The sequence below is a fragment of the Pelophylax lessonae genome, assembly GCF_965119305.1.
Source record: "Pelophylax lessonae genome assembly, chromosome: 5".
In the NCBI taxonomy this organism is placed as follows: domain Eukaryota; kingdom Metazoa; phylum Chordata; class Amphibia; order Anura; family Ranidae; genus Pelophylax; species Pelophylax lessonae.
Window position 1 is genome coordinate 103,706,865 of NC_138772.1, and position 23,919 is coordinate 103,730,783.

The following is a 23,919-nucleotide window of genomic DNA, read 5'->3' on the forward strand; positions in this document are numbered from 1 at the left end:
TCTTGATTCACAAGAACTGGGTTATGTTGTCTCCGCAGGAGTAGGACTAGGCAGAAAGAAAAAACGTTCTGGCTCCACCCTAGGGGCAGTCCCAGAGGGTATATCCTCCCTCTCTCTGCTACAAGGCATCAGTTTTTTTCTGTCTAGTCAGGAGTAAGGGCCTAAGTTCCTTGCTGGGATCTCTGGTCCTGGCAAGTTTTTTTTAGAAAAAATATTTTTTTTTTTTAGGTAGTTTTCTCCAGTGTTTTTTCCTGTGAGATCTTCAAGCAAATATGCCGGACTGGGCGACACTAGTAGTCACCCCAGCCGGCCTACGAGCGCGCGCAGACCATTGCATTGCGCTTGGTCGGCCGCGACACATTCAAGTAAGTATGCGGGGCCGGGCGACGGGCTGGATGTTGAGATCCAGTGGTCACCCCGGTTTCTGCCTACGAGCGCGTGCAGACCAGAGCTCCGCGCTGGGTCGGCCGCGACGGAGTCCCATTGGAGGGACTGACCTTGCGAGTTAAAAGTCTCGCATGGGCGCCAGGAACCAGAGAGTCGAGGCGTCCGCAGTGGTCCACAACTCCCCACCCCGGTGGAGAGGGTATTGTGAAGAGAGGGTGCCTGTCGGTTCAGTATGGTGAGTAAACGTTCCCTTTTTTCCTCGTTATGAGGCAGTATGAATTATGGGCCCCTCCATACATGGTCAGTATCTGTCTGACACTAAAAGTCCCCCTTGTAAATACAGCATGTGTTTGGTGGGAAGTGGACTTGGTTTGAGAGCTAACACTCTACCCAGCAGACTGTAGTATTACAGCAGACATAGGAGGTATAATCCTACCTTTAATTATAGTGTACCTCCTGCAATTCGATAAACCGCCATTTAGCAGAGATGCAGGTGGATGTGCTGGGAAAAACGATTTCGGCAGTCCGCCGCCATTTTGCCGTAGACCGGGTGCATGAATGTCCTCAGGTCACGCCGGCCGCCATGTTTTTGGAGTCTATTGTCTCCTGTATGGGGGTGGCCATGTTTGATGAGCCCAGCTACCTCGTGGAGAGCTGGGAACGCCGGAAGGCGTACACAGGGGGCGGAGCCACGTCCTTCTACCCGGGAAAACTAACACAGCTCTTTCCAGTCTGTAAAAGACAGACGCTGACTGCAGTTGGTTGGAAACTTCTCTGCATCGGGTGGTGAGCCTTGAGGGTCCCTCTCTCTCTGTGGGGATCGAGAAGCAGGTACTCTGAGGGGCGCTATTGCGCTAGGGGGATACACATAAAAAAGAAAAAAAAAAGAGGTATTTTTTATTTAAAAAAAAAAAAAAAAAGAGATGTTTTTTCTTTTTTACTGGCAAAGTGTCCTGGATTAACATGGACCCTGCCACTCATGTATCTCCACCAGATCCCTTCGAGGGGTCTGCAGGATCCTCCAGCACCCCACTGACAATTGAATCATTGTCAGCTATTATGGAAACTTTTGTGTCCCGGGTGGAAGTGGCTTGTCAGGGACAGGGCGCAAGCCCCCGCCTAACCCCATATTATCTGAAACTTCGGATTCAGAATCTGAGCCTATTTCTGCAGTTGCAGGTACCTCATCTGGGATTGGTGGCTCGGGTACTGTCTCTTCAGACAGTGAGGAGGATGTTTCGGCATCAGCCATAGCCCGAGAGGAAGCGTTGGTAAACGCACTCATTGTATCTGTTCAAGAAACCTTAAGATTACAGGGTACTCCATCGGAAATAGCTGAAACTGAAATCTAAAACTAAAAAACGCATCAAAGTGGCGAAGGTTTTTCCATTGCCCAAATGTTTTGACAATCCAATCAAAGAAGAATGGAGTCTGCCAAAACGCACTTCTGCTATTTCTAAACGCATTAACAGGCGTTATCCGTTTGAGGAAACCCTCATTAAGAAATGGACAGAACCACCTGTGGTGGATTCACCAATTGCTAGATTGAATAAAGCCACGGTTATTCCTTTAGAAGACGCTCCGTCTTTTAAAGATCCAGTGGATCGCAAGATAGAAGCTATGTCTCGCACCATGTTTTCCTTGATTGGATCAGCTTTCAGACCAATAATTGCTATTGGACTGGTTTCGCAGACTGTAACTGAATGGACCAAGTGGTTACGCCGGGACTTAGAAGAAGTCCCTCAGGCGGTATCAGATTTGTTGGAACAAATGATACAGGGGTTACAGTTTGTGTGTGATGCGGCGTTAGACGCCACTCCATTATTGGCGCGAGCATCAGTTTCAGCAGTGGTTCTCAGGCGTACACTGTGGCTAAAAGGTTGGTTAGCCGACCAAGGTTCCAAAAAAGCATTGGCTAATATCCCCTTTTTAGGAGAGCGTCTATTTGGAGCCAACTTAGATGAGATCATTAAGGGAGGAAAGAGCACCTTTTTACCGCAAAATGTTAAAGGTAAAGGACCTCGTCAAAGACGAGGGCCTTCTTTCTCTGCTCACAAAAAGTTTTTTCGTCCCGCTGGTGAAAAAATTAAGTCCTCCAAAGCTCCTTCAGGAGGCTTCAGGGGACGTTGGTCGGGCAAGCAAAAGCCCGCCCCCTCCAGACCTGAAGGTAAGTCGACCAAAGCCTGAAGGTGCGCCCCCACCCATAATTGGGGTGGGGGGACGTCTTCGCCGGTTCCCGGATCCATGGCCTTCCAGAATCCCGGGCAAGTGGGTTTGCGAAGTCATAAGGTCAGGGTACAAGATCTAGTTTCGATCTCTCCCACCGGCGCGATTCTTCCCTTCCAATATCCGACTATCCCCTGATCGTCTAGAAGATCTACGGAGAGCAGTCACGGATTTACTACAACAAGGAGTGGTAGTCCACGTTCCTTGGACAGAACGTTTTCAGGGGTTTTATTCAAACCTATTTACAATACCCAGGAAAGAGGGCAAAGTGCGTCCAATTCTGGACTTAAGGGCACTCAATTCCTTTCTCAACATAAGAAAATTCAAGATGGAATCCATTCGCACAGTAGCAGCCTTCCTGCATCCAGGGGATGTCCTAGCGTCCATAGACATCAAGGATGCCTATCTTCACATTCCCATTTTCGCAGGACATCAGTGGTTTCTACGCTTTTCCGTAGAAGAGAACCACTATCAGTTTGTGGCGTTACCTTTCGGTCTCGCCACGGCTCCTCGGGTCTTCACGAAGGTGTTGGCCCCAATGTTGGCACTACTGCGCCAAAGAGGCATATCGATTCTAGGTTTCCTAGACGATCTCCTGCTTCATGCAGAGTCTCCTCAGACCCTGCTACAAAACATAGAAATTACTATAATTTCTTTACAGGAATTCGGGTGGCTGGTGAACCAGCAAAAGTCATTTCTGGTTCCCACCCAGAGGCTCGAATATCTGGGTCTAATTCTAGACACAGTCAGGACAAGAGTTTTCCTTCCGGTAGGGAAACTCCGGAAGATTCAATCAGCAGTCCAGTTGTTACTATCCAACAGCTGGTCTTCTCTTCGAACTTGCATGAGGGTTCTGGGGTTGATGGTGGCTTCCTTCGTAGCAGTCCCATTTGCCCAGTCCCATACCCGAATTCTTCAGCAAGAGATTCTTCTCAGATGGAATCGGAATCCGGAATCCCTGGACAATCGGATTCGATTGAGCAAACAGACCATAGAGTCTCTGGTCTGGTGGCTTCGGTCTCCAATGCTCAGCCAGGGAAAGTCATTTCTGCCAATATATTGGACGATAGTGACCACGGATGCCAGTCTATCCGGATGGGGAGGAATTCTCGGTCAGTTATCTGTCCAGGGACTTTGGTCCCTGGAAGAATCCAGGTTGCCGATAAATGTATTGGAACTGAGAGCGATCAGACTTTGTCTGATTCACTGGACCGAGCAGCTCCAGGGCAGCCCGGTTCGGATCCAGTCGGACAACGCCACGGCCGTGGCTTATGTCAATCACCAGGGGGGCACCAAGAGTGTCCGAGCGGCCAAGGAAGTGGCTTGCATTCTTCGCTGGGCGGAACGATTTGTTCCAGCTATCTCTGCGGTGTTCATTCCGGGGTGGAAAATTGGCAGGCAGATTATCTCAGCCGTCAGACTCCGGATCAGGGGGAATGGTCCCTCCATCCAGAAGTTTTCCACCAGTTGTGCCTACGTTGGGGCACCCCGGATGTGGATCTATTGGCATCACGATTCAACAGAAAAAGTACAGAGATTCGTGGCTCGCTCCCGCGATCCTCTAGCAGAGACCGCAGAAGCACTGGTCACCCCGTGGGGGCAATACCAGCTAATGTATGCCTTCCCTCCTCTTGGGTTACTGCCAAGACTTCTTCGCAGGATAGAGGAGGAAGGAATTCCAGTAATCCTGGTAGCTCTGGACTGGCCTTGTCGAGCTTGATACGCCGACTTGGTCAGACTGGTGGCGGACGTCCCGTGGAGACTTCCTCTCAGGGAGGATCTACTGTCTCAGGGACCGATCTTCCATCCTGCTTTACGATCGCTGGTTTTTAAACGGCCTGGTTATTGAGACCCAGGTGCTGAAGGACAAGGGATTGTCAGCTTCAGTTATTCCTACTCTAGTTAAAACAAGGAAAGCGACTTCCAGAAAGATTAACATCGTACATGGAAGTCTTATATTGTGTGGTGTGAATCCCTTGGTTTCCATCTACATCTGTATTCGGTAGCCCGAATATTGGCTTTTCTGCAACAGGGAGTTGAGCAGAAGCTGGCCTTGAGTGTTATCAAGGGTCTGGTTTCAGCATTTGCTATCTTCTTTCAGAAGCCTTTGGCTACTCATTCCTTGGTGCGGAATTTCATCCAGGGGGTGCGACCCCTGGCTCCGCCAGTGCACGCGCCGTTACCATCCTGGGATCTTAATTTGGTGCTGTCGGTTCTTCAGACACCTCCCTTTGAAAATATCAGGGAGATTCCCTTGCTTACTTTATCCCAGAAGGTGGCCTTCTTGGTGGCTATCACTTCTGCACGCAGGGTGTCAGAACTGGCTGCATTATCCTGTTGTTCCCCAGATCTGGTGGTTCATAGGGATAAGGTTGTTCTTCATCCGAATCCATCCTTCCTTCCTAAGGTGGTTTCAAAGTTTCATTGAATGAGGACAGTGTATTGTCCTTCCTATGTCCTTAGCCCAATCATCCTCGAGAATTTGCATGGCATTCCTTGGAGGTAGTTCGGGCGATCAGGATATATTTGAATACTACGGATTCAATTTGTAAGACGGATTCACTGTTTGTGATCACGGATGGCCCTAAGAAGGGGTTGCCTGTTCTGCTGCGACCATCTTTAGATGGATCAGACAGACGGTGGTATAGGCTTATTTTATCTAAGGGTCGGGATCCCCCGTTCCCTGTTAAGGCGCATTCTACTCGGGCGCTTAGAGTTTCCTGGACCTTCCACCATCAGGCGTCAGTGATTCAGGTTTTCAAGGCGACTGTTTAGTCGTCGGTTCATACCTTTACAATATTTTATAAGGTTTATGTGATGGCATCGTCAGATGCCTCTTCTGGCCGCAAGGTTCCTGCAGGCCACTGTTTGAGGAGACTGTTGGTCTACCTCGAGGATTTGTGGGGTAGGTCTCATCTGTTTACTCGATGAGTCCTTTGATACTTCTGGTTGGCTCCGGTTGGGCCTTCTAGATTGAATTTTGATTTCTGTCAATCCCACCCCTCATTTGTGGCACTGCTTCTGGATGTCCCAGTTCTTGTGAATCAAGAAGACTACGTCTGTCAATGAGCGACAGAGAAAATCGGATTTTTGTAAGATCTTACCGTAAAATCCTTTTCTCTTAGCTCATTGACAGACGTAGTACCCGCCCCTCTATCATTGAGTTGGGTTAAATTCTCTGTTGCTGCTTTGTGACAGAACTGATGCCTTGTAGCAGAGAGAGGGAGGATATACCCTCTGGGACTGCCCCTAGGGTGGAGCCAGAACGTTTTTTCTTTCTGCCTAGTCCTACTCCTGCGGAGACAACATAACCCAGTTCTTGTGAATCAAGAAGACTACGTCTGTCAATGAGCTAAGAGAAAAGGATTTTACGGTAAGATCTTACAAAAATCAGATTTTTGCCTTTTAGTTATACTTAAAGACATGTAGTTTAAAAATGACAAAAGTCTTGAGACTGTACAAATCCTGGGGCAGACATTTAAAGAGAACCTATGCTTTGAAATGCCTTGTTTGAAAAAATTGCCACTGCAGAAGACAGACTTGTAGTTCTTCGTGAACTACTAGGGCATTGATGAGAGCACTTTTAGACCACTGACACTTCAGCTTTCTGCTTGTACCTCTTTACAGGCTTTCTGTTATCAAGCTGGTCCTCTGTGTTGTTATTTTGCCACCCCCTATATCACTACTCTGTGCTTTTGAAGACCTTCCGTAAATGCCTTGTTTCATTCATTGGCTGTGCCACTACAGCACACAGTAGTGATATATATGGGGTTGCAAAATAACACAGAGAACTGGGCATCTGACACATCTAGAAGTGTTCAAAGATCTTTCAGCAAGTTTTACTGCAGCAGAGTTTGGCAAGTAGTAATTGCTTGCTTTGCAGAGTGCAAATAGACCCAAAGGTTAGTGTAACCATGCCTGTGGTCTCTAGGTCTAAGAGGCAGCTCTATAACATGGTGTTGCTCTATGGGTCCCCAGAGTGATGCAAAGACTATGCAAAGGATTGAAACTACACAAGTTTGTAGTAGGGCCGGTATCCTTTTTGTTTTTTTTTTCTTTTATAGTTTTCTTTTTACCTTTTTTATAACAAGACTAATATAATATATCAGGGTTATTGAATTAAATTTCTCGGCCATTAAAAGTGGTATCCAGCAAAGGTCAAAGACTCACGTTTGTGCTACGACTCGGTTTATATCACATTACAGCCCCTCCCCATTACATTAGTTTCCCCTTTTACAACAGTGTCATCAGTCCTTCCCTTTTACGTCACACAGCCCCCCCCCCCTTTTACACTGCAGCACCACTTTTACATTGCAGAATCCCTGCTTTACATCACAGAGCCCCCCCCCCCCCCCCTTTACAACACAGCCCCCATTTACATTAGTGTCCCTTTACATCGCCGTACCCCACGTTACAATAAAGCACCCCCTTTACATCAGAGCACTCCTTTACAATACAGCCCTTCTTTACAATACAGCCCCTTTACATTACAGTGCCTGCTTTACATCACAGCCCCCCTTTGCATCCAAGTCCTCCCATTTTACATCACAGCGCTTCCTTTACTTAAATGTTCTCTGTCCCCCTTCACGTCACAGCACTCCCACCTTACATCAGATACCTACACCCTTTACGCCAGCCCCCCTTCCTTGCACCTCAGTCCTCTTTGCAGCCTCCTCTAACAGTCTCTTTCACAGCCCCCCTAACTTGCACCTCAGTCCCCTTCACTGACCCCCTTCCTTGCACGCAAGTCCGTATCGTAGCCCCCTTCCTTGCACCTCACGCTGCTTTATAGCCCCTCCTTACTTGCACCTCAGTCCCCTTCACAGCCCCCCTTTACTTGCATCTCAGTTCCCTTCACAGCCCCCCTTCTAGCACCCCTGTCTTCTTTAAAGTTCCCCTTAACTTGCATCTCAGGCCCTCCCCCTTACTTGTATCTCAGTCTCCTTCCAGCCCCCCTCCTAGAACCCCAGTCATCTTTACAGCCCCATACTTTCATCTGTCTCCTTCACAGCCACCCCCCCCCCATTCCTTGGATCCAAGTCCCCTTTACAGCACCACCACCCTTCTTATTTTTCATACTGGTCCCCTTTACAGCCACTTCTCTGTCCCTGTAGTCCTCCTCCTACCTTACACAGCAGATAGAAGGCACCGCATGTCCAGACAGGGGGCGGGACATGCTTTTCATATTAACAGGCAGGGGATTGGTTGCTAGGACTTCCCCGCATCCTAGCAATAAATCTCTGGCTTGTTAACTTAACTTGAAAAGGATGTCCCGCCCTCTGTCCGGACATGCCGTGCCTTCTGCATGTTGCGTACGAATGCTGTGGCAGCGGCGGGAAAAGAAAGCTGTCAGCCGGGAGAGGATACCCAGGCTACTAAGTGGTGGAGCCGCGGTCTGGGTAGAATTGCTTTGGGGCCCGCTTTCGGTCCGTGGTCCGCCATTTAATGAAGCCTGTAATGTATAATATTTTCTCCAGCTGGATTACCGCATGTACAGAGGTTCGAGCAGAAAGCTGTGTCAGTGGTCTATAAGGTCGCTCATCAGCGACCTAGCAGTTCATTGAGAACTACAGGTCTGTCTGCTGCAGTGGCAGTTTTTTGCCACTAAACTAATTACTGCAGCCAACCCTCTTCTTCACTTGTTTGATGCTCCCTGGAAAGGTGCGAGCACTCCACATCCTCACAAACAATGAAGCTCTGCAGGTTGCAACCCATTAAGGGGCTTCCAAGACTGGTTATGTGGCGGTTTGAAATCCATGAATAAATTGAGAATTTCTTTCGTTCGTTGACGGACACAGCTCCTGATATTCTCAACCATTGGGTTATACTGCCCCCTACAGGAGTAGGACAATAGGCAGAAAAAAAATTCTGGCTAGGCCTATGGGCAGGTCCCAGGGGGTATACTCCTTCTCTCTGCTATAGGTACTATAGGTTTTTTTCTGCCTAGTCAGGACCTAGTTCCTTGCTGGGATCTCTGGTCCTGGCAATTTTTTTTTCTTTTAGATAGTTTTATTTTTCTCCCGGTTTTTCCTGTGAAATCAACTGCTAGACTGGGCGACGGGCTGGATAATCTAGATCCAGTGGTCACCCCAGTCCGGTCAGTGAGCACGCGCAGACCTCAGCTCTGCGCTAGGCCAGCGTTACACAGCCCCATCGGACAGGAGCTGGCCTGCAAGTTAAACGCCTTTGCGAGGTTGCATACGACCGGGTCGCAGCGTTACTCCTGGCCAACAACCCCCTGATTCGATGGAGAGGGGGTTCTGTCTGGAGCAGTGCCCGCCTGGTTCCTGGTATGGTGAGTAGCGGCCCCCCTTTTCCCCCTGGAAGGTTTTGGGGTGGACGCGGGCCCCTCCTTTGGACGGTCGGACCCCCGGGTTTCCCTCCTTCCCGTTAGGCAACCCCCTCACATGTTCCCCCATGGGGGGGTTTGCCTAACGGGAATGTGCCGCCGGCACCTGGACGATCGGCTGTGGGGGGGTTGTTGTTGGTGGGGCTCCTCCAAAGGCCCCCCAGTCTTGCCTGTGCCTGTCCTGAGGCCTGGGGATCCCTCCTGGGTCTCTGGGAGCCTCGTGGTGCCACCATTTTCTTGTAGCCTTTGTGCTGCAATGCATGGCGGCCATGTAAGTGTAGTCTGGCGGCCATTTCGTGGTGGTTTGCCATAGAAAACAGCGGCGGCCTTGACAGTGGAGCCTTATGGGTGGCGATTTCGGCAGTGAGAGCCCCTCCTCATCCCCTTGTGCTGACTCCTGGATCCTTTCCTTTCCTGATCGCGGTACATGCAGTGCAGATTCTTGTGGTGGCTGTGGTGCCTGGTTTCGGTGGGGTGGTGTGTTCTGGTGGGGGTCCTCTCCCTCTCTGCTAAGGTTTGATTGGGGCTCTGTGACTGGCAACAGGGTGTGCTGCCAAAGCAGTGGGGGTGTCCCTTAGTGTTTTGTCTTTTTTGTGGGGCCCCCCTGGCAACTCATGGAGTCTTTGAGAGCACATCTCCCCATCTGATCCCCCTCTCTGAGGCCGCGGGGCCCTCCGGGTCCCAACCATCCATCGACACACTGGAGCCAGTCCTGGAGTCCTTTGTGTCTCGGGTGGAGTTGGCTTTTGTGTGACGGGCTGGCAAAAAAGCACCCCCACCTTCCCCTGCCTCATTTGTCCCCTCAGATCCTGAATCTAATTCAGCCGCCGCAGACGCGGGTCACTCTGCATGGGTCTGTGACCACGTGCCCTGAAGTGAAGAGGATTCCTCCATTTCTGCAACCGCACACAAAAAGGGGCTGGGGGACGCACTGATTGTGTCTGCGCGTGAGACCTTAAAGATGGAGGACACAGCTGCGACAGAGGCGCAGGCCCTTTTGGCACTCACAGGCCATCCAAAGCCTCAAAGGTGTAACCTTTTCCCCTCGGCAACCAAAGCGACCCCTTGGGGTCCCTAAGCGCTTTGCCAGGCGATACCCCTATAAGGAGTCCCTTTTTAGGATGTGGACTGTTCTAACGGTGGTGGACCCTCTGGTTTCCAGATTAAACAAGGCAGCCATGATTCCGGTTGAAGAGTCCCCTGCCTTTAAGGACCCGGCTGACAGGAAGGCGGAGGCTGTGGCCAGCAATAATTACACCCTGGCTGGTTCAGCGCTGAGGCTGATATTCACTGGTGTCGCAGACTGTGACCGAATGGGCTAAGCTTTTGCACCATGACCTGGAGAGGGAGCAGCCCCCCCCCCACCTTTGCTGAGCTGGCGGACCAGCTGGTCCCTGGGCGGCAGTTAATCTGAGATGCCTCTTTGGATGTGGCTCCCCTAGTGGCTCGTCTCTCTGTTTTGACAGTTTTCATTCGGCGTGTCTTTTGGCTCAAACACTGGTCTGCGGACCAGACTTCTAAAATGACCTTGACTTATCCTCCCTTTTAAGGAGATTGCCTGTTTGGTGCTACCCTGGGTGACCTCATTAAACGTCTTGCAGGGGGGGAAGATTACCCTTCTTCCACAGGTTATTAAGGGCAAGGAGCCTCGTCGTAGACTGACAAAGACTCAAAGCCTTTCAGGGCCTCTTCAGGAGGATCCAAACGAAGCCAAGATCAGCATGAAGGTGCACCCTCACCCGTATCAGTGGTGTGGGGATGCCTTCACTGGTTTCCGGGCCTGTGGACTTCCCTAGTGCAAGTCCGGCTACAAGATCAATTTCACTCTTGTCCCCCCAGTAAGGTTTTTTTTTTCCTTCCAACTTGCGCCTGTCCCCAGACTGCTTACAGGGGCTGTTTGGAGCGGTACAAGACCTGTTCCTTCAAGAAGTGATTTTCCCGGTTCCGACTTAGGGACGTTTTCAGGCTTTTTACTCAAAACTGTTCGCAGTCCCCAGGAATGAAGGCAAAGTACGTCCAATCCAGGACCTCAAGGCGCTAAACTGCTTTGTGAGGGTACAAAAGTTCAGAATGGAGTCCATTCGAATTATGGTAGCGTCCCTGCGTTAGTGCGATTTCCTCACCTCTATTTATATCAAGGATTCCTACCTTCACATTCCAATATATGTCAGTCACCAGCATTTTCTCCGCTTTTTTGTGGGAGAGGAGCATTATCAGTTTGTGGCGTTACCCTTTAGTCTGCTCCTTGGGCCTTCACAAAAGTGTTATCCCCAGTGCCAGCCTTGCTACGCCAATGGGGGGAGGGTTGCGGTACTAGGCTACTCAGACGATCTCCTTCTGTGAGCGGAGTCTCTCTCTGCTCTGGTGGACAACCTGGAGTTCACAATCTGGACTCTGCGGGAGTTCGGCTGAATTCTAAACTTTCAGAAGTCTGCTCTGGTTCCGTCCACGAAGCTGGACTATCTGAGCCTGACTCTGCCTTAGCCAGAGGGCTCATTCCTCTGGACAAACTCCAGAAATTGCTGGCTGCAATTCGTCTCCTGCTGTCCAACAGATACATGACTTCGTTGGACTACGTTTAGACATCCCGAAGATTTAGGACTTACTGTTTCTTTCACTGGATGAGAAAGAAAAAAGGACTTTTGTATTTTTCCATAAAATACTTTTCTTAGGGTCCATTCACACGGCCGCTCCGTGTGTCCGCAAATCATCCCATCCGTTTGCGGATGATTTGCGGACATAATGTAAGTAAGTGAATGGCATTGCGGATGTCAGCGGAATACCATCCGCTGACATCCGATTTTCCTCCTTTCAGTTCTGTTACGTTTTTTCGAATGGAACAGAACCCTATTTTTTCATCCGTGTAAAAAACGGAAAGGAAGGAAAATCGGATGTCAGCGGTGTCATCCGCTGACATCCGCAATGCCATATACTTACATTATGTCCGCATATCATCCGCAAACGGATGGGATGATATGCGGGCACACGGAGCGGATGACACAAATGTCATCCGCTCCGTGAAAAAAAAAAAGTCCCGCAGCGGACTTAAGCAGCGGAGCGGCCGTGTGAAAGGACCCTTCTAGTTTAATGACACAGGTCTTGCTCCTCTGTATTCATAAACATGTTTTTGGTACTGTTCTGCTACAGAATTGAGGCATACTAGTAGTGGGGGGGTTATACCCTGTACTAGCCTACTTTTTTTTTTTTTTTCTGGAAACCTGCAAACCAGAGGGGAAACCTCCAGAAGTGGTATAGAAAAGTCTTAGACCTCATTCCCATAGGCTTGGCTCTAAAGCCTCAAGGTTTTTTACCTGAATGCACTCTATCCAATGTGTCAATAGATGCAGACAGGGGGAATCGGGAGCAACCTCGCATGGGTGTCCCCATGGAACGTGGCTTTCCATGGGGGCATTCACTGAAGAGGAGGGGCTTGGAGCACTGACAGGAAATGCCAGAAAACGGGTATCAGGGCTGCTCTTTGCAAAGCAATTGCACAGAGCAGGTACGTTTTTAACATGTTTGAATAAAAAAGAAAAATGTTTAATGCTACTTTAAGCATGCATCTGTGTGAGGGCTGTTTTTTTGTGCAGTTGCATGAAGGCAGTCCCATTCATGTCAGTTAGGACGCAGTGGCTGCATGGATACGGCTGCTGCTCCCAATTTAACAGCTGTGTGGGTGCTGATCCCTGAAAGCACACTGGTTTTTGGGGACCTTCACCCACACAGATGTCAGTTTGTATTTGTGCAGCTGCTGCATCCCAATTGACATGAATAGGACTCCCTGCAATGGGATGCACAGAACATCTGTGCATTCCGTGTAAAGAAAACCTAAACCTCACATAAAGCCTTAAATGAAGAAGTTAGGGAAAAATTGCTGGAAAATCACAGGTTAGTCTTTAAAAACAGCAAAGCTAAAGAAAAGACAACCATCTTCCTAGGATACTAACAAAAAAGGCATATTTCCAGTAGGAGGGGTTATAGATTGTATTTGCCTGCAGTTTTTTTTTTTTGCCTATTGTACAATCCTCCTGTAGGCAGCAGTATAATCTGGAGATTTAAGGCTTCCTGCGCCCTCACTGGACTCCAGTAAAATGATTTTACAACGAGTACAAAAATCCAATTTTTCTTAGCTAATATTTAATGTGAAATGTAGTGAGTCATGAAAGGCAAGGGAACGTATCTTTCTAGTCTAAACTTGATTTAGTTTGTAGTCACTGGAGCATGATGAGTTTAGAATGATAGTATTGGGTGCCCTCTTGTGGCAAATTTTAGAACTGCAATTTGTTTTCAAGCTTGCACTGCATTGTGTCTTACTTAAAGGTAATCGTTTTGTAAATACTAATGCCCAATTTACTTTTAGACCAACCACTACTTGTGATTCTCTTCTAGACTGTTCCTGAGTACATTCACACTGGCAGTTTCAGCGGGTGCTGTGCTGCTTCTTCCATTCTCCATTATCAGCAATGAGATTCTCCTGTCGTTCCCTAAAAGCTACTATATCCAATGGCTGAATGGGTCTCTAATTCATGGTTAGTAAATGTTGTTACTTAAACTATTAGTGAAGCACTTTTTTTTTTTCTATATGGTTACTTGTAGCAAAACTGACATTGACACCATTTGACAAATTATATAAATTTTGTTAGTAATGTGTTTAGTATCACTTTAATGTTTAATTTCGATTGTCCCTTCTATTTCTGTATATGGATGATGGCACTGTAGTTATTTTAACTCCTTAGCGCTGAATGAATGCAAATATGCAGCTTTGGCTTCAGGGGGTTGTACAGGGGTGATGCCTGCAGCTAGAGGCATCACCCCGGTACCTTTGTCTAGAGCCCACGGTTCGCTTTCTTGTAATGACAACAGATGCAGCTGAGCATCCGCTTGGCTGTCATTACAAGGAGTGGGAGGGGACTCTGATGTAAAAACCTGGAAGCGATGTCATGACATAACTTCCGGGTACTGGAGCCTCAAAGGCATGAGACTTTTTAAAAAAATGACAGCATTCAACTTGGCGTTTTGAATGCTTTTAAATGCAGAGGAGGGATTTGGTTTTTTTTTTTTTTTTAGACCCCCAGATCCCTCCATAAAGAGTACCTGTCACTGCCTATTACTGTCACAAGGGATGTTTATATTCCTTGTGACCGCAATAAAAGTGATCAAAAAATATATTTTTTTAAATAGTGTAAAAAAAAAAAATTAAAGCACCTCCGTTCTTGGGCAAAGAAGCAAATGCATATGCAAGTCACTCACGCATATGTAAACCGTGTTCAAACCACACCTGAGGTATTGCCACGATCATTAGAGCGAGAACAATAATTCTAGCACAAGGCCTCCTCTTTAACTCTAAACAGGTAACCGTTAAAAACCTCCATAGGTGACGCTTTTAAAAATTTTAAGTACCAACGTTTTTCGCCATTCCAGGAGTGTGCGCAATTTTCAAGCATTACATGTTAGGCATCTATTAACTCGGTGTAACACCATCTTTCACATTATCTAAAAAAAATTGGGCTAACTTTACTTTTTTTTTTTTTTTTATTCATGAAAGTGTATTTCTTCCCAAAAAATTGCATTTGAAAGACCGCGTGACAAAAAATATTGCAACGATCCCCATTTTATTCTCTAGGGTCTCTGCTAAAATATATATATATATATATATATATATATATATATATATATATATATATATATATATATATATTGTTTGGGGGTTCCAAGTAATTTTCTAGCACAAAATACTGATTTTAACTTGTAAGCAACATATGTCAGAAAAAGGCTTGGGCTCCAAGGGGTTAATAAAAATAAACATCTAAGTACCTTTTTCCTAATCGATACACAGCTGTCACATTAACCAGGACTTTCCTAGCCTCTCTGCAGGGAAACATGAGCAGGAGGAGCTTCTAGTCCTCTGCTGCCGGTCACAGCCTTTGAAATACAGAGAGAAAATAATTCATATTAATAAACCGTTTTAAATCGTCATACAAATATATATTTGAAATTAAATGTTTATTATTTTTGTTAATAACATGGCGTGGGTGGATTTCTGCCAGTTACAGGTTGTGCCATGCCCCTTAGCCTGTGCCTTAATATAAGGAGGTGAAGTCTCCATCAATCAAGATGTAATATCCCAGGAGGAGGAAGGGAGTGGGCTGTAATTTACCACTGTGTATTCGCCCACATGTGTGACTCTGTTTAGTCACATGTACTGCTCATATTTGATAGGGAGGAAAAGCTCAGCATAGAAACTCACTGAAAAATGAGCATGTGCACTAGCTGCTAGCACTGGTCTGCAAAATTCCCAACGGCAGTCGGGCCATGAACAGAAGGTGGCAATAGAGAGCAGCAGGATCAACCAGTTTTTTTGCAGAATACAGAAAACAAATCTCCTAGTAACTGTGTATGAACAGCATGTAATACACCATAAAAAAAAAAAATAAATGATGTGGCAAGAGTGACGCTTTAACTGACCCTTACAATGAATGTTCAGAGGGGCATGTTCTCTGTCTTTATATCAGATGTTCACATGTCAGTTATTTTTAATTGGCTGGAAATGTTCTACCAGGTATATAGGACCTGGCAGGGACCCCACGGCATGTCTGTGCATACGCTAAATTTCCCTGAACAGGCGTTTAAAGCGCTGCCTTTTTTTTTTTTTCTGATCTGCAAAATAAAGGCATAATGTGCTAGTGTGCATCACATACTAGCACATTATGTAAAACTTACATGTAAATGAAGCCCTCGTTGTCACCTCTGGAGGCCGCATCAATCTTCACCTGTCTTCACTGGCCGAAGCCACTTGACGTTTTACTTGAGCACGGGAGCCGCCGGTTAGGGCTCAGAACTCTGAAGAAACTGCATGGGTGGCCGTTCATTCAGAGCGAATGCACCGATGATGTCATCGACTTCATATACAGTATATATCTCCTGAACTGTGCACGTTTAGGAGATATTTACAGTACCTATTGCTAAGCCTTATAATAGGCTTACCTATAGGTACAGAACATTTATTGAAGTTTACTTCCACTTTAAAAATAATGGTGTGGAAGCAGAGCGGTTCAAGAAGAACTTTGGCTGCAAGGAAGACAGCGCTGGATTCCATGTACTAGAAAGTATGCCCTTTTTATTATCATACAGGGATAATTATTAGAATGTTGTAACTTACTTTTACCTACTGTAGGTCAGTGGAAGTTCTTTAGATAAATCTCTCATGAGAAGTATGGAGGCAGCCATTACTAACCTTGGTTTTCAAAATGCTAGTTTTAATTCTCTGGCTTCAATATTTCGGAGTCAGGGAATCTGATAATTTCCGCAATCAGGAACGTCAGCGTAAAGCCCCGTACACACGATAAGAAAATCTGTAGGGGAAATTCGTCCGACGACCGATCTGCCGATTTTCGGATTGTTAGTATGGTGCTTTCGACAGCCAACTCCGACTTTTCAGTTGACAAAATCCTGATGTGCAGGCTATAAAATTTTTGTTGTCCGTAATACAACGTCCGATTTTCATCTCATTAGTACAGATTTCAAGGGAAAAAAATCTTAAGAGCAAGACTAGGCATGCTCAGAGAGAAAGAACACATACAAAGCAATCCAACACATGACATCACTTCTGAAGTAGAATTCTGTCTTACGGGAAAATTGGTATGAAAATAACCTCTTCACTTTCCACATCAGACTAGCATGCCACAAAAAACAGATGACAGATCGTTAGATAATCTGATCGTGTGTACAGGGCTTTACTTCAGGAAATTATTAACTGCAAAATTCTTATGGCTGCAGTGTGGAGCCAGCAGTGTTCCATGGAGTGCACTCCGAACAGCGCTGCAGAGGAGAGTCTGGTCACGGGACCTTGCCAGGTCATCTAACTGTTTTTCTTCTCCTGGCTTTGTTAGGATCAATTTAGCAGGTGGAGTTTTCTGTGATGATGGAGCACTGGATCTGCATCATGGATTGCTGGCACTTCACATACTATATGATCTATTCACAATATTAACTTATGTTTATATGTTTTTTTTTTTTTTTTTTTTTATCTCATTTTGTGTCTGAGCAGTTATATCACTGATTGGTGTAAATTTGTTCCAAGCTGTGATTTAAAGGATAATTTCACCTTTAAAAAAAATTAAATGTACATCTGTTTGCAGGTTAAAAAATGTATCTTAAAAAAAAAAAAAAAAAAAAAATTAGCTAGGAACAATAATGAACTCATACAATATTAAAGTTCATAAAAAAATATCAACATATATGATTTAAATATTTGGGTGAATAGAAACCCATGTGCTATAAAGAAAAGCCTCAAGAATCACAAGCCCAGTATTCCAGTGACCTAGCTCACACATAACAATTCCTATTGCCCCATTTCATTCAACTATTGCATGTGGACACTTCTTTTGGAACGGTCTGGACCTAGGATACAGGGTCCTCTTGGCGCACACAGGAACTGATTTGAAGACAACTACAGTTCGAGACAAGGAGTACAGTCTATACATTATCTTAAGTGGTGGGGGAGTCCTGTGATCACCCTGGCCAGGTTATGTGGCCACATGCGCATCTGACCTCTCGTTAATTCGAGTTTTTGATTTCTAGTAAGCCTACATCTTTATTAAGGCAGTGTGACACACTGGAGATTTTTTGGTGTTTGGACGCTTGAGTACAACTATTGAATTTTCATGAAGAGGAGTCATATTATGAAGTTACTTTATTAGAACTTACCTTATATGAACTTTATGAATTTTTATGTGTGAGCTATGTCACTGGATTATTGGGCTTATAATTCTTGAGGCTTTTTTATATAGCACATGGGTTCCTATTCACCCAAATATTTAAATCACATATGTTGATGATGGTTTTTTTTTATTTATTTTTTTATAATTTACTGTATGCACTTTAATATTATTTGAGTTCATTATTGTTCCTAGCATGGCTCTTTTTTTGATCTATTGAATCTGGTCTGTGACAAATTTTAATTATCACTGTTTATATACGATTCGCTGTCCAAGCGTGGTTTTCTTTGGAATAGACAGGTAAAAAAAAAAAAGTGCATTTATTTATTTTTTCGTTAGGAGCCTGGAAAGGATTCTGCAGATCGTGGGTGCAATGTAGGGCTTTTGCAGACTCTACGTGTAAGCTGTCTGGCCGTACATGGTACAGCCAAGCTGTTGCACATGAACAGGCTGCATTAATGAACTACCACAGCGCTCAACAGCACCATGGTAGTTCATTGGGAACTATAAGCTGACAGCAGCAAAGGCTGCAAGACTTTGTAGTTTTCCATTCACAGAACTCTGAATGAATGAATGACTCAGCTGGGCAGGTGGAGCCCCACGCGGCCACATTTTTTGCAGATTGTGACAGAGAGTAAGGGGAGAGGGTCCCCCGCCGCCTACCACAACAGGGAGCTTGGGGGGGGGATGGGGGACAGTGGGTTTTTAACATGTGTCACCCTGAATATGGGTGTAATATGTTACTAAAGGTGAACTTCTCCTTCAGAGCAGTGGTCTCCAAACTGCGGCACCTTGCTTGCCTTTCCCTGGCCCTTGGGGCACTATTCCTCTTACTTATACCAGATACTATTCTGCCAACTGATGCCAACAATTGCCCCTGATGAAGACACGTGGGCTGTGGACACAACTAGTCAGGAAAAGGTTGGGTACATAACGTCCCTGAAGTTCATGGTTTCTGATGTTGTTGTAATCGATCTTAAATCCAAGTTACTACGTTTTTATATATAATACATTTTAATTGGAATACTACACAGTGAGGATTTGCTTTCTTGTATAACCATATCACCCACTGGAGGGGAGGAGAGTGGATAGTGGGAGAGAGTGAGGACAGACCCATATACCATCGCATTGCTGATTGGAAGAAAGGATATGATAGAGCCACCAATGGAGAGGAATTGCTTACACCCTACTCAGGGGTGTCCAAACTTAGGCCCTCCAGATGTTCAGGAACCACAATTCCCCTGAAGCATTGTAAATCTCTGACATTCACAGACACAACTAGGCATGATGGGAACTGTAGTTCCTGAACAGCTGGAGGGCCATAGTTTGGACATAGCTGCAACATGCTTTTAGACCTTCTGGTCTAGGGAATAAGGTGCGCACACACTATGGATTGATGTGCAAGGGAGAGTGATCACATCACTGAGGAATTCAATGACATTTGCACAACCGATATCACCGGATAAACTAATTTTATTCTTTAATGGACACTATTATGTGAAAATCAAGTCAGTAAATTGGATTGTTTTTTCACTTTATTACTGTATCGATTGTTTAATCGATTTTTGCTTAGTTTGCACGTTTTGCATTATTTGCAGCACTGGTGTTTTTGGCTACAATACAGAGTAGGGGTAATATTTTAATGTTAAATTGTGATAAGACCTAGGAATATTATTTTTTATTTGCAATTTTTTACACACCTTGATGAGAAGTTTGTTGCAGCACTGGCACTTTGAGTACATACTCAGTAGATAATTTATTCTTCATGTTATTCAATATCTACCTTGAGAGATCAGATACACGTAATATTACTGCTTGCAATTCTTTATGGAATTTTATCATTCTTTTAGTTTTGAAGCATAGCGCCACCTCAAATTTGTAAACAACAATTGGGTATCATTTCTCCCACTGACACCAATTATGGGGCACTATTCCTCCCTATGATAGCAATGATGGGGCACTCTTCTTCCCCCTAATACCAAATGTGGCGATGTTTATGCCCACTGATGCCAGGAAAATTTCCACTCTGTCTGACCGATCCTCCAAAAGTCTAAAGGACAATAAACTGCCCTTTGTTTAGAAAGTTTGGACCCCTGGTTTAAAGGCATAGCACATCTATTTTATATTGTAGTTGACTTTAGTTGCTATGTGTTGTTACACACTAGTGGTACTATGCTATTATAAATAAGCACTGTAAAATGTGGCCTTTATGATGTACAGGTAAAAAGTATTAAACATTGTCCAGAAACAATTTTGCAGCATTCATCATTATAAACACTGTATCTGTAGAAGATCCATAAGACGTATAGTTAAAAATCAGTAAGCTTAGATGTTGCCTTATTCCCTGCTTCTTTGATGATGGGTATCTGGCCTAAAATTAGTCACATTCTGAATAAATACAGTGGGTATAGAAAAGAATCACCCCCTTTTTTTAAATAATATTTTATTTTTTCTTTACAGCCTGAAATGAAGACAGACACAGTTTTGGTTATATCCAGTTGTATTTACTCAGTGCAACTTATAACATCCAAGTGAAAGATATAACACCAACATGTCAGAATTTAAAAAAATGACTTTAAAAACTCAATCAGGTGTAACTTATCACCTTCTTAATAGCACACAAAGCCATTTGACTTTTAACGGCGATCAGCTGTGGTCAGCATGAAAAGAGCTTTCCTGGAGCATTTCAGTTCCTGATAGTGCAACTGAAGGAAACAATCAACTATGAGTGGTAAGGCACTGCCAAACGATCTCAGGGATAAAGCTGTGGACAGGCACAAGTCAAGAGATGGATAAAAAAAAATTCAAAGGCTTTATCAATGCCTAGAAGCACAGTGAAGTCTATTGCTAAGAAGTGGAAGTCATTTGGTACAACACAGACCCTCCCTGGACTAGGATGACGCTCCAAATTGGATAAAAGAGCCAGGAGGAAACTGGTTTGAAAGGCTACCAAGAGGCCTACAGCCTCCATGAAGCAGTAGCCGGAATTGATGACAAAGAGTGGCCATTGTGTGCATGTGACAACAATCTCACACATTTTCCACAAATGTGGCTTGTATGGGGAGTTGCAAGAAAAAAGCAATTCCTTAAGAAAGGCCACATGCAGTCACGACTGAGCTATCCCAAAATGCACCTTGAAGATTCTGGGCCACATGGAAAAGGGTGTTATAGTTAGATGAGACTAAAATTGAATGATTTGGCCTCAACCCCAAACAATATCTCTGGCGCAAATCCAATACCGCTCACCATCCAATTAACACCATTCCATTAGTAAAGCATGGAGGTGGTAATTTCCTGTTATAGGGGTATTTCTCTGCAGCAGGACCGGGAGCATCCACTTGTCAGGATAGAAGAAAAATGGATGGGGCAAAATACCATCAAATTCTTGAGCAAAATCAGCTGCCAGAAAGTTTCCAGGGGGAAAGAAGGTTTATCTTCCAACTTTGCAGTGACCCAAAGCACACAGCAAAAATGACCACACAGTGGTTAAAGGAGAAAAGGGTGAATGTCCTTGACTGGCTTTGCACCCCATCCCCATTTGGAAATCAAAGCAACATTACAAGTCTTACCCCATGTTTTCCCATGATGACCATTCATCTATGTGCGACTTAAACTCATAGCAGCTTCAAAGTAGTTCATGCTTTACTTTGGTCCGACTTCCATGCAACTTGAGGACCATAGACTTCAATGTTAACCCTCAAACATTGCATGAAAGTTGCACCTGAGTGTTTTACATGCAACAGTGGGTCTGACTTTGCAGAGGGTCAATAAGCCGCATCCAAGTCGCAGTCTTCCAAAGTTTCATCAGACTTGCACTCCAAAGTCGGGGGACTTTTAGAGTCGCACAAGTGTGAATGGAGCCTTAGTCAGAGCCCAGACCTAAACCCCATTGAAAATCTGTGGAATGACGAAGACTGCAGTCCACAAATGTTCACCATCAAATTTAACTGAACTTGAGCAGTTCAGCAAAGAGTGGGCAGATATTGCAAACACTAGATGTTCAAACTTAGTATAGACATCCCAACAGACTAAAGGCGATTATTTAAAGTAAAAGGTCGTTCTACAAAATACTGACATAAAGGGGTGTTCCTTTTTCAAACTCTTTATTTTTTTCTGACATGTTGGTGTTCTATCTTTTACTTGGATGTTATAAGTTGTAATAGTAATCACAGCTGGATAAAACAAAACTGCCTGTCTTCATTTCAGGCTGCAAAGCAACAGAATGTGATTATTTTACCCATATTTTCTGTGTTGCTTTTTTTTTTAGGTTTAGTGGTGTTCTGATAGTGACCACTAGATGGGGGTGAAGCTGCATGAATCATTTTTATCTTGTGTTTAAATTACAATGATATGTAATACTTATGATATTATTTACGTTTGCCGTTTCAAAGGCAGATGGGCCTCAGCCCCAGCTTCTCTATAGTGCCATGTATGAGTTTTTTATTTTTAAGTTTTGCTTAACAATAGAGACCCTGGAATAGAAGGATATTGTGGTTACAGGTGTTTGCTATTGGGCACGACCGTTTAAGATTTGTAAAGAATATTTTGTGCAGAATCTTGAGGGTGAGTGTAATGTGTATACATAACATTTTGTTTGTGTTTGAGCACCCAGTATAGCCAGACGTACTTACCTGCAGCTCCAAAGGAAAAAGCACAATCCTGCGCAATTTTAACCCTGCAGCCACAAATTTGATCTCTATACTAGCTTACCTGACCTGCGCAGAGCATGGACAAGTGGGACTGTTTGCTCCCTCCTGGGAAAAGTGGATTTAATTGGGCTTGATTTGCCGATCGCCCCACGCAAATATACTGCAGCAGGGCAGCTCGGCTGCACATAATCCCGTAGATCTACATGATTATGTGCATGTGGATTCGGCCGCACGCGCACTGGGATTAGACACAGCGGGAGACAGACCACGGAAAGAGCGGGCTCGATTGCCGGTGGCCTCCCGCGATCTTCGGCTAGAATGACAGAAGAGTCGCCTGCTTAAGTAAACAAAGCAGGCGGTTTTTCTGTCAGAGAGGCAGGGAAAGATCGTGTGTCCAACCCATCCCCCCCCCCCCCCACAGCCAATAAACACTATTAGGCATACACTTAACCCCTTGATCAACCCCAGTGTTAACCCCTTCCCTGCCAGTGTCATTTATACAGTAACAGTGCATATTATTTAGCACGGATTACTGTATTAATGTCACTGGTCCCCAAAAAAGGGGTCCGATCTGTCCACCGCAATGTCGCAGTCCTGCTACAAATCGATGATCGCCGCCGTTGCTAATAAAAAAAATAAATAAATAAAAAGTCCAAAAATCTATCCCGTAGTTTGTAAGCACTATAACTTTTGCGCAAACCAATTAAAATACGCTTTTTGGATTTTTTACCAAAAATATCAGAATTAGTAGCAGAATACAAATTGGCCTAAACTGATAAAAAAAATTTGATTTTTAAGATTTTTTTTTATTGGGAGTGTTTTTATAGCAGAACTTTTTTTTTTTTTCAAAATTGTTGCTCTTTTTTTGTTTATAGCGCAAAATTTAAAAACCGCAGAGGTGATCAAATACCACCAAAAGAAAGCTCTATTTGTTGGGGGGGGGGGAACAACATCAATTGTATTTGAGTACAGCGTCGCACAACTGCGCAATTAAAGCGGAGTTCCACCTAAAAAAAAAAAATACATAAAAATATCCCCGGGACAGTCAGGGCTAGTGCATTCCACAATGGATAGCCTCTGAACTGTCCCGGGTTGCACTTACCTGCAAGAAGAAATACTTTTAAAAATGTCTTCTCCAGCGCTGCCATCTCAGGTGTGGGCAGCTTGAAGCCAGCACGATCCTCTTCTGCGTCCCCTTCCGTCCTCTTCGCTCCCACGATGCACTGCGCCAGCCCCGCCGTCCCTTCCGGGGCTGCAGCGTCATCCCTGCATGCCCAGAAGCTGTTTAGCAAGGTATGACGGCGCCTGCACCGGAACTGACGTCGGGGCCTGTGCAGGCGCATTGATTCCTGGGAGCGATGACGTTCAGCTCCCAGGAATCATTGCAAGCCAGGAAGTGAGGACGGGGTGTGGCCGCCGAGGGAGGAAGAGGAAGTAAGGGGAGTATATGTTCTTCTAAAACAAGGTAAGTGAAAAAAAAAAAAAATTGCGAGTATCCATTTGTTTTACAGGTGACCCAGGGCAAGAAGATGGACCAAAGTAAAATTTTAGGGTGGAACTCCACTTTAATAGTCAGTTAAAGCAACGTAGT

The 23,919-nt window shown here is 45.1% G+C and overlaps 1 protein-coding gene across 1 annotated transcript in view; it reads left to right on the forward strand.

Moving 5' to 3' along the window:
• LMBR1 (limb development membrane protein 1) overlaps positions 1 to 23,919 on the forward strand; it is a 387,912-nt gene that overhangs the window by 70,955 nt on the left and 293,038 nt on the right. The window contains exon 4 of the mRNA XM_082259842.1: positions 13,352 to 13,491. Coding sequence (XP_082115968.1) covers positions 13,352 to 13,491 — 140 coding nt within the window. The remainder of the gene's footprint in view (positions 1 to 13,351; positions 13,492 to 23,919) is intronic.